General features: G+C 43.1%; 1 protein-coding gene across 4 annotated transcripts in view; it reads right to left on the reverse strand.

Moving 5' to 3' along the window:
- The window catches only part of rbm33a (RNA binding motif protein 33a), a 30713-nt gene that overhangs the window by 5238 nt on the left and 10493 nt on the right, over positions 1–14982 (reverse strand). For 2 of the 4 annotated variants that reach the window (XM_085287009.1, XM_085287007.1), the window contains exons 6-17: positions 14615–14767; positions 14089–14263; positions 13695–13909; positions 11682–12000; positions 10003–10064; positions 7286–7415; positions 6552–6916; positions 5875–6138; positions 5399–5704; positions 3671–4462; positions 1765–1941; positions 796–981 (exon numbers count right to left, since the gene is read on the reverse strand). In XM_085287009.1, the coding sequence (XP_085143135.1) occupies positions 796–981; positions 1765–1941; positions 3671–4462; positions 5399–5704; positions 5875–6138; positions 6552–6916; positions 7286–7415; positions 10003–10064; positions 11682–12000; positions 13695–13909; positions 14089–14263; positions 14615–14767 (3144 nt within the window). The remainder of the gene's footprint in view (positions 1–795; positions 982–1764; positions 1942–3670; positions 4463–5398; positions 5705–5874; positions 6139–6551; positions 6917–7285; positions 7416–10002; positions 10065–11681; positions 12001–13694; positions 13910–14088; positions 14264–14614; positions 14768–14982) is intronic. The other 2 variants (XM_085287008.1, XM_085287010.1) reach the window with 2 other exon arrangements.

The following is a 14982-nucleotide window of genomic DNA, read 5'->3' on the forward strand; positions in this document are numbered from 1 at the left end:
GGAATAATCAATTGGATCTTCAAAGCTAACCTACTGAATCGCTACAACAGAGGGCGCTGTGGGGTTGCAGATAAGAAACGCCATTGCTGTCACTGGTGGGTGCCACTAAATATGTGGTTTCTAAGTTTTCAGTGTGAAGTAGGGCGTCAAGATGACCAAAGTGATCGGCAATATCTCGCCAATTCTTACCTAATTTGATAATTTAATCTTTTAAATAAATAACATAACAGATTATTCAAAACGGAATCTACCTCGCTACAGTTTCATGTCACATCACATATAAGCAACACTTGCAAACGCAGATGTGTCTGGGTGTGCACGGAGATGTGCACGCAAACACACGCTCAGACTTCTGCACACTTTAAAATTAATGTGTGTATGCAGCATCGTCATACGAGGGGGGATTTTTCAATTTGGAGAATAATCTGACTAAACGTGCAGAGATACTCATTGAGCTCATTTCTTTTATTAATCTTGGGGTGGGGGGGGGGGGGGGGGGTGAAGACCCCCAAGATTCATAACTTAGTGTATCTATACACATGTATACTCTAAAAGGGTCCACTTTAACCTTCTCTGCCAACCTACCTTAGTAGCAATGCTATCAATGACTGGCAATCCCTAAAGGGTTACAACAGGACAATCTGACCATTAAAGCAGATCACCTAATAGTGTGATGTATGAGGCTTTAATGTAAAAACAATGCATAAATTCAGCTTTAGCCAAGCCATGTCAACGAGGTATGGAAACACAATATAAATACACCATATTCTCCAGGGTGATGTATTTGGTACCCACCTCTATTGGGCCGATGGACCTCAGAAGGTTCTTAAGCTGCAAATCGGTTGTAGATGAGGAGAGGCCTTCAATGGACACAGTGCAGCGCTCACTCTCAGCAGTCTTTTGGCTCTGTCTGGTGGGCATCGGACGACCTCGACCCATCTGGCTACCCCCTCTACCTCGGCCCCGGCCTGACACAACAACCTAAAATCGATGGAAGGAGTCATTTTAAAAACAGAGAGAGAGACCACAGATGTACAGAGTGAACCTTCTCCTCCTAAAAACGGGCACGCAGGTGCATTCAGCCGTGTGGAGAGTTTTCTGAGCACAAAGGCAAATTTTTAAAATTCTACACGTTTCCCTCTCACACCTCTCAGCCTTGTCACGCTTTCACATGATTGACTCGTCATATTTCTGCATTGAACATCAACATCAGAACACGATGCAAGCGGCGTGGCATATCTTCATATGAGCTTGTGAGTGAGAGATATGTTGCTTCAGCAGCAGAGGGGGAGGAAGAAGAGGAGGAGGGGAGGAGGAAGAGAGGAGAGGAGCTAGTGGGAATATGTCTGTATGTGTTGGGGGGCGGGGGAGCATAAAGGGAGAGGAGCCATGCAAGCGTTATGGTGGCTGCCTTACCCTGTCAGCGCCAGTGAGTACGGTAACAGTGACAGGAGCCTGGCGGTGACAGGCGTGCAGAGAGGCCAGGGGACCTTGTGTAGTCCCCCTGTGTTACACCATTTTCAGCCTGTCAATACTCCCGCACCTGGCATACTGTCCTGTCTTATTACAACTCCTCGATTGGTACGTCTACTGAATGCCACAGGAGTGCCACTGGCACAGGACAACTTTACAGGAGTCATTTCAGCTTCTTTTATAGCAGAACTGCCATCGCATGTGCACTGACCTCCATTAATAATCACATTTCAGGCGAAATTCTCTCTAGTGTCTACACCACAAAAGAAACAGAGCTCATTTTGAGCATACCCTGTTTTGTTGTGGGTTGCCCATGCCCCCGCGGCTAGCCTGTGACGGTCCACCTGGTCCCTGTTGCTGTTGTCCTGTCATGGTAACTTTCCTTTGGATGCCCTGGTTGAGCGTAGCTGCTGGCCAGGCGCCTTGTTCCTGTACTGGGCTGCTTGTGGCCTCAGGCCCCTTTCCACTCTGGATGGGAATGATGGAGGGCAAAACTAATTTAGCATCTCAAAAAACAAGAATAATTAATTATAAACTTCCCACTTTTTAAAATCACCTTATGCACATTAAGCATTTAGGGGAAAGTGGTTTATGGGCAAGTGGGAGAAATGCAAGGACATATCTACAACGTTAAAATCAGTCAGGACTGGACGCTGGATTCGTATCCGCCAGGCTGTGGAGAATAAAGATCAGCTCAACAAGGTGATGGTCTCATTATCAAATAAAGTCACAGCTCAACTGTGTTGACATGCAGGGAGGAATTGAAGGTCGTCTCCTCCCCGAGTCTGCAGAAAGATGTGACAGATCAATACGAGGGAAGAAAAGAGGCGATATCTCTGACCTGTCCCCAGCTGAGAATAAATGGATTAATCCCTCCTATAGAAATCACAGCTCCTGATTGCGCCCATCAAATGCTAAGCTGCATTACACTGAAACGACAGCAGCTCGATGTGTACCCCATCTCCCTTGCGCGCTCCCCTCCTCCCCAGCTTTTGTGTTTTGCACTGCTTTGTATTATCCCTGATGAAAATATAATTTGCCTCTTATCTGTGTGCCTAAGCCATACAAATCCAAATCCTCAAAAGTGGCAACTTTCTTACACAGGTATTATGTTTCTCCCCCCACCGCCACCACCTTCAACCAAAAAAGATTAATTACAAGAGTCTTGGATTGGCATCTTTTGTTGCTTCGCACCTGAGAGATGGGCTGAGGGAAAAAAGCAACTGAGGGATGACAAGAAAGGGAGAGAGAGAGTGTGAGGAAAAATAAGGAAAGGAGATAACATTGTCAAGCTCCCGTTGATGACAGCAGAACAATGTGGAAGAGAGAGCACCTGGAGAATGTTCTTTTCACTGCTGCTATAGGGCCCTAGCCGTTTCTTTCCCTTTCCATCTCTCTCTCCCCACTTCACATCCCACTCCTCTTTTTTTCTCCAAGATGCGCTACATCAGATAGCTCTGCGCAGGTTTCCATTAACGCGCTGACACCCAGTTATCTTCATCTGCAGCCAGCCTGTGATTTTGGCTCGGCGGCTTGATCCTCTGGGATGAAGTCGAAAAGCAGCTTATTTCAAATACTATCATATCCCACCAACACATCTCATCAGTGACAAGTATGAATGTTTAACATGCACGCTTTTGTGGTTTTTCAATAAAGATTAATGTGCAATTAAGGCCACAGCAGTAACTTATCAAGCAAGTACAAAAACAGACAGCAGTGGTAATTCTGGACTTTACCGCCGTTACCGTCATTCTTATTTTACCCCCTCCGAGGCCTTTATCATTAAAAGAATACTCTTCTGTCCTGAAAAGAGGATATCAACCTTTAGGAGCAGTGATGAGGTGTCCCCAACTCCACAGATAAATGTCATATTGCTCTCTTTTAATGCCTCCAGGCTTTCTGTGTTCTCTAGGTAAAATGTATGTAAAGACACTGTGGCTTAAATACCAGATCCCAAAGCTTAAGAGAGGAAACTCTTAACAGATCAATTTTTCCAAAATGACACAGACATCACTATGTCATTCCCATAGGTTAGATATCATCTGGACTGCAACACAGACAGTGAGGGCAATCAGTGGCATTTCCTTTCAAAACTGTGTAGTTTCCCATGTGGGTAAAATCTGCTGAAGAGGATCAAATAAATGTCAAACCAAAACAGGCAAAGAGGTGTAGGATAAAAATGAAATCATATGCTCACCGCTCCTGAAAGTTTGACGACTCTGACTTTTTGCGGCACCTGCTGGCGCTCGAAGCTAGTACTCCTTGCCCGCTGCATCACAGTTCTTTTAGCGCCAAGTTTAGGTCCTTGAGCCTGAGCCATGGCTGGACTCGCTGAAGGAGTATCAGGTACGTTCCTTTGAGGAACTTGAATGGTTTGGATCGGAGCACCAGGTCGGTTTACGTTCTGCAAAGCGCTGCTTCTTCGCTGCTGCACTGGCTGCAGCTGATTTTGTTGGGGTTGCTTAACAGGCCGGGCAGGCTGTTGCTGCTGAATGCTGCCTTTTACCATCTGCAGCCGTGTCCTGACATTGGGACGGGGCGCGGGGGTCTGAGCAGCACTGCTGGGAGGGATGGTGTTACCTATATTGCCAGTCTTTAATGTGGGATTTACTGATTGTTGTGTTCTCTGAGGAAACTGTCTTTGCTGTTGTGGTTGCAGTTGCTGTTGTGGTTGCAGTTGCTGTTGTGGTTGCAGTTGCTGTTGTGGTTTGTGTTCTGGTGGTGGTTGCTGCTGCCGCTGCTGCTGCTGTTGTTGTGCTGGAGGTACAGGGTGTGGTATTTGCTTATTTGGTTGCTCGGGCTGAGCTTGTGTAGTAGTGGTGCCTTGGCTTGGTGCCTGGGCATTAAGTCTTTCAAGCAGCTCCTTCTTCCTGACACCAGCCTGCATCTGCCGTCGCATCTCCTTCCTCTTTAGAATCTCCTCTCTCAGACGCTTCTGCTCCTCAATCTTCAGACGATACTGCCGTGTCTCCTCATCCTCATCAGGATCCTGTAGCACAAAACACAAGCTGGAAATATGCCTGCCACACTTCACTTCCTGGATGTAGCACTGTGTCTTATTTTAATCATTAGTGCTTGGGTTGGGCATTAAGTCTAAAGCATGTGAAAATGTCATCAGCAAATATATGATTTGGTTTTTGGTGAATTTTTAGCAAGTAAAAATCCAAAGACTTTAGTATACAGCAAGTAATTTTTTGTACTTATTACACACATCAATGTTTTTAGATTACATTACTTTAAAGAATAATGTATAGTATTATTATTATATATTAATATTCCCCTGTTTTTACTGGCATCTAGTAGCATGTAATGCAACAGTACTACCAGAAGGTGGCAGCAATGAAATTATAAGTTGTCTGCCAGTCTCCTCCAAGCCTATTATAAATTCTAACTAAAACAGAAGAATACCGCCTTCACTAACAATTACTAGACACACATTAGATGCTCTGATACAAACAAAAAAAAGAAAAAAAAAACATCTATGGCCATTAAAAAGTTCTAAAGAATGAATGACAACAACCACTCCATAGTTTTCCAGGTATATAGAGCATATATATCCACAGTCATATGAGAGTGGGTGCCGAGGGGTAATCTTTGAATAGTCAAATAGCTTCCTATGACTACTTTAGAGTATTTTAGCTTGAAATGTTCATCTCTAACACCGATTTCCTTCTTTTACTTTTGGGACACGAGCTTACGATGGTTTGAATTTCATGATGCAGGAAAAACAATGCTGCAAATAACATTTTTGACACTGTGTTGTATACCAGAGGATTTATAAAAAAGTGTATTTGGAAAAAAAAATCAGCACATTACTATAAACACATTATGTATTATCCAAACATGCTCATTTTTTAAAATTTACTTCTTTTGTCCTTGTCTCTGACAAAAAAAAACAACAAAAATTTGATCTTCGAGTCCTGACCTGTTGTGTCACGCCGGACGGCGTGCGTGGAATTTCCTTGCGAACAACTGTCCTGCCTGCTCCCTCAGGCTGTGATTCAGTCTTCGCAACAGCTTGGCCTCTTCCTTTGCCACCGTCAGGCATCGGCTGAGTGTTCTGCCCAGGACGCATCCCCTGTGTTGTCCTGGCAACAGGCTTGATGTTGGCAGCGGGGGAGGTGGGGGTGGTGGCAGGGCGGGCGCTGTTCGTGTTTGTGTTGCCAGGTGCTACAGGGAGCTCACGTAGGTTGCTGTTGCGCTGCTGCATTTGCTTGGAGACAGGTGTGTTCTGAAGAAAAGGCCAAATTTTGTGTTTTCAAACCATTTAGCTCAGTTTTTATTTACTGATTAAAAATAGACGCGATACATATAACAACGATGGCAACATTTTATTCTTTCATTCTTAAACTGCGACCAGTTTAAGAATAAAATAAATGAGATAATATGTTAATCACTCACCATTCTCTGCCTGTTAGACATGTGGCGCTGTTGGGGGTTCAGAGGGCGGGGATTCATCTGTCTTGGGCTGCCATGCCCCTGCTGTTGATGGAAAGGATTCTGGCCATGGTGCATCATGGGGCGAGGCTCACCGAGATTTAGCTGCGGCTGCTGATGGTGGGGTAAGTCCTGCCTATGGTGTTGCTGCTGCTGGTGCATGGGCTGATGGGGTGACAGCGGATCATGATGTGGAAGCTGGGAAACAGGAGGGCCGTGCATTAAGCCCTGAAAAATCAGGAGGAAAGGAAGAAAAGCTTAATGAACACATCTTTTTCTGAAACAACAGGAACAGGACTAGTTTTTCTGAAAGTTGTTCCCAACATTGGAACGAGAAATCTCTACATAATTGAGCTCTAACTTGTGTCCTCATGCATCCAACTAAATAGTACTAAAATAATGCTTTAATCACTAGAGGGCGCTCTTGTCTATGTCTCCAGTCAAAATGCAGCAGTGCCAAACACAAGAGCCTCAACACTTTAGCAGCAATGAATATGATTACTAGTCAGACCAAATTATTGAATTTAGAAAGCACGTCTAACTGTGGTAGAAGAGGAGAAAAAGGGTTAAATAAACAAACATTCACTAAACAAACAGACACAAATACACACAGACATCTAGTGGTTATAGAAATCACTTACTCTTAGTCGTACCTGCATCCCAAACGGAACTTGTGTAGGAGGGAAAAGGTTCCCCTGTTGGCCAAAAGCTTGACGAGGGCCCATGAAAGGCCTGGGCTGGTTGGGGGGTCCACCTTGTTGATTTAAGTTCACCATTCCCGGGTGATTTTGGTGGGGAGGGATGTTGTGTCTTGGGGGTTCTCTCCCAAACAGTCCAAGCGGGCCCTGGCCCGGGTGGTTGAAGGCTGGTCCTGGTGGGCCGAAGCCCATGTGGCCCTGGCTGGGCAGCTGCTGCTGGTGGAGGTTGTTGCTGCTGTTCATCAGAGGGCCGGGGCCCTGGTGATCAAACATGTGCTGCCCTGGAAACCGTGTTGAATCTGTGCGCTCTGTTTCCACATGAGGAATAACAACAACATAAGGGAGATGTCAGCTTTCTTTCCTTGAGACTACACCGGTAACTAAGACTCTGGATGTATACTGTTATAGCATGAAAAACGGATACAGCCAGCTCTCTCAAGGTGAACGGAAAAACAAACATGTTGGTTATTAACTCTGCAAATGAAATATGTATAATGCCATTTCCAGGTTTCATTCTGACGTATATAAATATATACACACATGAATTCTACATGAGTTCTGCTAACCAGAAAGCTAGCAGCATACCCTGTAGGTATAGCGCCAGAGGTGATGATGAACAGGGTTAAATATGCTAAGAGAACTTTGTTATCCTCATCAAGGCTGGATGTGAGACTCACCTCCCATAAAGAGGGGTTCTCTGTCCTGGGGGCCTTGAGGTGGCTGGTTCCTAAAAGGCTCCATGTGATGAGGGGGCCGCTGGGGCTGACCGAAATTACCAGGCATGTGCTGCTGAAAGTCTCCCGGTCCCTGGGAAAACACAAAACTCATGAATTATAGGCCATTCTGGGAACTCAATAATCACAAACAAATTAAACTAATGAAAAATGGGAATTTGTGAGGTATTGCATTGGGCAGAAAGCGCTTGTAATTGAGGTGCTAGGGTCATTAAAAAGATGCAGAATCTTGAGTTGTAAACATCAATATGCATGCCAATATTAAAGAAACCCTTCAGCATGAATTTGTGAGCAAACCTGCATTAATGCTACTCGGGGCTTCTAAAAGGCTTTTTTTCTAACAAGGAAAGGGTATTTCACGAGGGGATAAGTGCCCTCATCTTTGTTTCAACCACTTTGTATGTTAGACAGCTTTCCACTCATCGCATGCACACCACTCCCAATCTATCTTCCAAGGAAAACTAGATAACCATTTAATCCCTCCTTGGAATTCGAATCCCCCTCATAACTGTCTCCTTTATTCTTTTAAACATCCATCTCTGTTGAAAAATTAACCTGCTATTCAACACGTGCCACTTCCACAAATGGGCTGCTTGCCTCCTCCAAGCCTATTGTAAATTACTTAAGATGCTATCAAGGCTTAATCCATCTTTATTCCACTGCTGTGTGGAGGTATTTAGAGAGAAGAGGTGTTAGAAAGCTAGAAGGCCAGAGTCCCAAAAACTTGCTTAACATAAAGTTAATCAAAGAGGCTTACAAAGACTGAGGATCACAATGGGGGCACAATCATGCCATTCTGAAAGGTCAGGCAGGCAGGTTTGCACAATGAGGACTCCAGTGTCCATATAATACCTCTCGAATAACACGGCTCATCCTCTCACGTCTAATCCTTGATAAACAGTCGACTCGGTATGTAACTGATGCAAGGACAGTGCTTAGTTGTGATGGGATAACCGTGACAAATATAACAGAGATGGGCCAAATGTCAAACTATATAACAAAGAATGGAAACTTGAGTTTTTGTTTCTGGGTTTAACATAAGACTGATATCATTTACTACTTGTGCTATTTTCAAAGTAGTGAACACTGCTGTAAATTAATAATAGCTAAGGAGAAAAGATTCCTACAAAGTGTCTGCAGAGCAGGCGTCTCTTTCTCAGACACGACTCATCATCGGATAATTTTTTAAAACGCATTTGTTGTTTAGGTTTAAAACAACACAAGCTTTCTGACTTTAACAGTTAGCTTTGAGCAGATAGAAAGCGCATGCTTGGCTATTTCCTGGTTTTTCCATTAACATTAATCAATATTTAACTGAGAACGGGCACCAAATCAAAATAATTGTCAAAATAATCCTTAGTTGCAGCTCTTTTGTGGTGAAACTAAATGTGTGAAGAGTAAAAATATTCGTAATAATGACTTTAATTGGTGTTGAGATTAATATTTCAAAACCTGTCTCCACCAGCAAAAATTTAATGCAGTAATACTAGAGGCTATGACCCCCAATTCGCCTGGCCTATTAACAATTAAATTTGATGGGATGATAATGTATGATAATCATGAGTAATCAGGTGCCCGCCGATAAATGGGATGTTGCCGGCTGGTATGTCACCTGCATTTCAAATTGTGTCCTTGGCAACACCAGCCTAAATGCAATTGACAGCTGGGGAATCCAACACTATGCTGTTCATCAGTCCAGTTGTCTGGATACCTTTCCAACCCACCCTTGTACTGCCAAAATAGCTCTTTACTACGGTGCCATCAATAACCAGCACAATCACAGACCTCAAGAAACCGGAATGCTGTGATACTGACACTAAAGGCCAGAAATTTGTGTAAATAAAAATACATTTTTGACAAAGACCGACTACTGTGCAGAGGTCTGGCATCTGGCAGCAGGGTTGTAAATTCACATGAGCGCAATTGGATGCAGCCATTTCCAATGGCTCATTTGCATAAATCCATATAAAAGGCGCTCTCCAGAAAGATGTCAGTCAGTACCAGCACCACCTGATGCCTGAGCATCATTAAGTAGAAGGATGGAGTAACTTAAGGCACCCTGGGTGACTTTCTAGCGAGTGATTTCCTTCAATACAGTAATTACTTTAAAGGCATTTCTGTCATGTCTTGGATGGGCTCTTTGTGAGTGAAATAAAGGACCTTTTCTTTCAGGAAATCACCGACTTAAGATCAGCCCGTCTGACGTGAAATTCTGCCTTTGCAATATGTGGTACACCCGAGCCCCATCAAACCACCACCCCGTTTCACTAATTTAGATACTGTTCGAAAAAGGTCTCTGTGCCTTTGGGATACAAACTTGTGGAAAGTGAATTTTAACTGGCAGTATATCCTGGTTTCACAATTCCATTATATGCCAAGCTGACTAGTCTGAGCCCCAGCCCATCCATAAAGAGCTACTAAGTAAGTCCCGCCACTGCAGCCCCAACCTCTAAAAGTCGACCGCCTAAAGCCCCTATCACGCATTTCCAGTTGTGCAGCCAGGCTCCTATCAGTGTTTACAGATTTTCTTTAACAGTATTTGGCCTGGGCAGACAGGCTAATTGAAGTAATGATATTGCCCTCACTAAAAGGGACGCTAACCGTGTGAAGGAGGAGAGAAAGTGAGGCGAAAGAGAGGTAGAGGAGCAGCTGCTACTCACAGGGAACCTCTGAGGACCCACAGCAGGTCTGGGCTGGCTCTGAGCAGGAGGCATCAAGGGCACTGCAATGAGAGGTAGAAAGAGAGCAAGAGGAGGAGGAGGAGGGGGAGGGGGAGAAAATGAAAATGAGAGGCAGTAGGCAGAGAGAGAGAGGGTGGTGATTGTAGAAAGGAAGGAGACCATTAGACATATCCACGCTAAAGGCTCTTAGTCAGGGGTACATGTTAAATTTTAGCTCAGTGTTGCTGCACAAATCTGCCCCCTCCCCAGTTAGGTACAGACCAGGGAGCTCAAGGAAATAGTAAATACTTGCTTGAATCAACAAATATAAAAGAAGAAATTTCTTATTGTTTGAAATGTTATTTTTTTAATGGGATTTTCTTAATAAGCATTGGTGAAACCATATGCCAACATCCAGCACTGGTAAAGAAAATTAAAGTGGAACATATAAACTACACAACACAGATGTACAAAAATAAATAAATAAAATGCACTTGCACACATATGCACACACAATCCTAACCTCAGGCACCCCCAGATCTTCCAGCAAATGCCTTTCTCTTGGGAGCACAGCCCACACTGCACACGCTTTCCTAACACAATTTCAATCTCGGCCTGGACAGACAGGCCGGATAACCCATCTCAGTGAATGAATGCATACTTGAGTTATTGTAACACTGTTCATCTTCACTGCCCATACTAACAAATTTAAGTCAGAAAATCTGACAAGACATCTCATCGGGTCATATATGGCATAATTTTGTGAATCTACTCTAAAAAGTGTTTAAATACATTTCCAGCCACCATAAAGAAACATGGCTTAATTTGGGTTTTAGCTTGGTTTTCGCAGCATATGAAAGCCAGGCCAAAGCCCAGATTTTCAACTTCTAGATTAACTTTTATCTTTGTCCTTAATCTGTGTTCATTTCCTGTTTTTTGTTTTGTTTTTAAATTAAAGATGTCTAACAGTATCTATTGCCAGTTACTGTGGTTTAATAAACAGGCAAATAGATAAACAGCCTCTTGTAACTTCACTGAGTTTACAAGAAACCATCAGTTACAATTACTACCACGGCCCAAAGATGAAGAACTGACCATCATCACTAATGGGATGGCAGACTGGCTCGGTCGCAGCCTCAGACGTGTGTGGCTACACTGAGTGAGGGTTCCCTCCCCACCTCACAGCCGAGAGGTTTGCCGGACAAGGACCCGGGGCAAAACACTGTATTGCTTACTTGAAGTTTATGCATCGAAAACTGTTCAATAAACTAATTTTTTCCACTTACAGATTATTTGCAGACACTGAAGCTACAATAACAAACACTGGAAATACTAATGAAGTCACCGTTTGACTGACTTTGTGCGCAGGTGGGATTCTCAGTTTCCTGTCAATTTCTCGATTTTTTGTGTGTTATGTCTTTGACTCCAAAAAGTTGCACACAACAAATACGACTCTCTAAAGCAATGTGGTTTCTTATGCATTAAAACTTGTAAATGTGTATATAATTATGAGAGATTGGCTTGATCCCCTTGTTAATGGACAGAACTGTTGAATATATAAGTTCTCCAGCAATTTTAGTTTTAACACTAATCCAAAGAAAAACTGAATAAGAGGGATATATTAGGTTAAATAACAAAAGTCACCCAGAAAGCACTGGGTTGACGCTGGAGAAAGGTACCTTGAACGGGTGACGTTGCAGGCCCTCTGAAGTGGGGGTTAATGTGGATGTTCTTAGGTTGTGGAGCCTGTTGCTGGTGATGTGGAGGGAAGTTGGGTGGCGGGGAATTCATCAGTCGTGGTGGCGGCTCCATCTGAGGTCGCAGCGGCGGGGAGCGATGAGACATGTGCGGAGGGATGAGGGGCTGAAGGGGCTGCTGAGGAAGCGGACGCCCGTGATCTTGGAAGTGAGGCGGTCCGCTTGGACGTGAGGGGTGGTGCTGCGGGGAATGCAGCTGCTGCTGATGAGACTGATGAGGAGGAAGCATTCGCGAGGACTGCTGTTAATTGGAAAGAGAAAGGAAAGCAGAGAGGAGGGAAAACCAAAACAACCCGTCAAAACACCTTCCGATCTTTTGGATTCTGCTATGATGCGAAGACACACCAACAAGTCAATTCAACAGCAAGAGCAAAGACAGTATGGTAGAAATAGGATGTACGTCTGTTTTCTTTATGCTGGGTTCAGACTCTGTGATAACAGCCTGATTGTGGCCTCATACAGATGATGTAGGCTTCACTGTTAATCGAAACTGGAGCAACTGTCCTGACAACGTGCTATGTCAGAATATTTTGTGAGGTTGACCATTATGAGCAAAGTAAAACAGGAATGATGCTGCCAGTGTAACTCAATAGATATCATGTGCAATCATGATTAATAAAGGAGAAACAGCAAGTACTCCGTCATGTCTCTCAGTTACAAAAAGGCAGGTTTTTAATGACTATGATCGCTAACTCTGCCACAGTGACCATCATTAGAGGTAGACAATTTTTGCACTGTGAACCCAGCGTTAGATTTCATCAACCTTCATTCAATAAAAATATAAAATCTTTGAAATATGCTACAAAAATTAAGAAAAACAAACAAAGCCAACACTTAAAAGTCATGCCACCTGCTACCACTGGAATATCCCTGCCATCGATGCATCAAAAAAATAATTATATAGTTAGGTGATGTTTCAAATGGGTCCTTGATAATTGGTCAATATGTTTACCGAGCAAATAAACAAACATGCCAGTGACCAAATTAGTCAAATAGTTAAGCCTGACAACTAGAGTGCCTTGTAAAAAGCACACACTCATTAACGGCAGCCAGCAGGATGTTTGTGGTGTTGGCATGTCATCCCTGTGCCATTAAATTTTCATTTCCAGTGTTTACGTTTGGTTTTGAATTTTAAAGCCTATTAACACTAATTAATACAACCTAAAATAATGCAGTGCTGGAGTTGGATTTCATCTAGCCTTGAAAAAGAATCACTTTAATCAGTCTCAAGCTGTGAACAACGGGGGAAACACCCAACTCATACTTTTATTTGTTACCTGAAGCCTTGATCTAAAAACGTAAAGAAACCCAACACACCTACACAGTTTGTTTTATTTAAAAAAAAAAAAAGAATAACATTTTTATTTGATAAAATTAATTTACATTGTAACTATTTATATCATATACCAGTGTATAAAAAGGCCCAGGGTGTGCTGAAAAAGTATTAGTTACTTGCACATACACATGCACATTATGGTACATGCTCAATGTGACTTTTTCACCAATAATAAATGTATATCAAAAGATTAAATGGTTGGAGCTCAGTCCTGTGTAAAGAGCAAACAATTTTTTATAATGCTGTCTAAATGAACAACTGCTAAATCATTTTCTATAATCCATATATCACTGACTACAGGAGAGCAGAGAGTGCTTTGACTTTCTTTCCATGTGTAATCAACCATTGCTGTGGTGCTTTTAGATAGGAAGGAGAGCAGCAGCAAAATAAATACATGTCAAGTACTTAGACACGCTGCCTTGTAACTGTGACGAATACAAGGAGGTAAAAAGTTGAGCCATTTCAAATCATCTTATTCAGTGAAGCCCTCATGCTCCCTTACAGTGAAGTGACACAGTACTGAGTGATGCAATGCTCTGTGCAGCCAAATAGGAGAACGCTTTAAAAACATTCAGGTGGATGACTTGACAGTGCTTTACCTGCATGCCCATGTTTCCCATCGGGGGGAATCTCTGGTCGTTCATTCTTCCTCGGTTTCCTCCTCTATAATCTCCCATTTCAAACCCTGGGAAGCCTCCTCTTCCTCTGCCTCCTCGTCCCCCACCTCGGCCTCTGCCTCCGTGACGATTTTGTTTCTTCTGCCGTTCTTGCTCCTCGAATTCCATCAAATCTCGCTTGGCCTTCTCTGACAGTTCTGTTTATACGTGGAACAGGAAAAGGAGGCACTCATACATTAAACTTAAATCAACGGAAGTTTAAGTAATGTAAATGAAGCCTATAAGAGTTTAGAGAGATTCAATGTTTCAGCATCTTTAAGCATTCAGGCTGTCAGTGGATACAGAATAAATTATTCCCAGCAGGAATAATTTGTACCTAGTGTTTCAGGGATGTTCCGCCTTTTGGAGCCTGCATCTGCCAGGCGCACAACAACGCCCTCCTTTCTTTCAGATTTGAACCTTATGCGGCCAGACTCTTCATCTTCCTCGTCTTCTTCATCCGATTCCTCCTTTGTTTCTTCTTCTTCTTCTCGCACAGCCTCATTTTCACCCTGAAGGACATGCTCCGATGTTAGAAACAGAAGACGTCTCCTATCCTAACATTTGCTTCACCATTTTTACTTTGGCTTGCTGTGTTTAATTTCATCATTGGCTTTATTGCATGAAAGGACATCCTAAAATTCATGCTGGTGTTTATTGAATATACACCAACAGTTGGGGGCCAGTAGCCAGAAGGTTAAAGCATATACTCCCATTGCTACCAATCAAGCTCTATGCATTCCTAGCTAACAAAGCCAGCCCTCAAGCTTGATTGTACCATGTGAAGTTGTAGCACCACTTGTTCATCCCGTTTCAACACTGAAATAAAAACAATGAATCTAAAGAAGCTGGCTTCAGAATACCTCCTCCATGTCATAGACTCTATTCCCTTCAGCAGTGTCTTCATTCTGCTGATTTCCCTCCACCTCCTCTGTGTCCTCCCCTGCGCCCTCCTCCTGCTGGGCTCCATCTTCATCAAGAGGCTCATCACCATAGGGGGTTTCGTATTCTTCATCCTTTAAAGATGAAATGGTTAATATGCATCAATAAATTGACAACAGATTTCTGATTAGGACCGGCAATGAGCAAATAATTTTTTATTTTTCCTGTTTCTGTTGAAAATAAAAAAACATTCTGTTTAATAAAAATGCTGTTATAGATTATCTTTTTTCCCATCACTAAGAGCTGAAATGAACGCAAGAGGTGACATGATGACATACTTTGCAGTGCA

This window comes from Mchenga conophoros, linkage group LG9 (assembly GCF_057382185.1).
Source record: "Mchenga conophoros isolate Kocher_MC1m ecotype Shallow Benthic linkage group LG9, M_conophoros_male_GT1.1, whole genome shotgun sequence".
NCBI lineage: Eukaryota > Metazoa > Chordata > Actinopteri > Cichliformes > Cichlidae > Mchenga > Mchenga conophoros.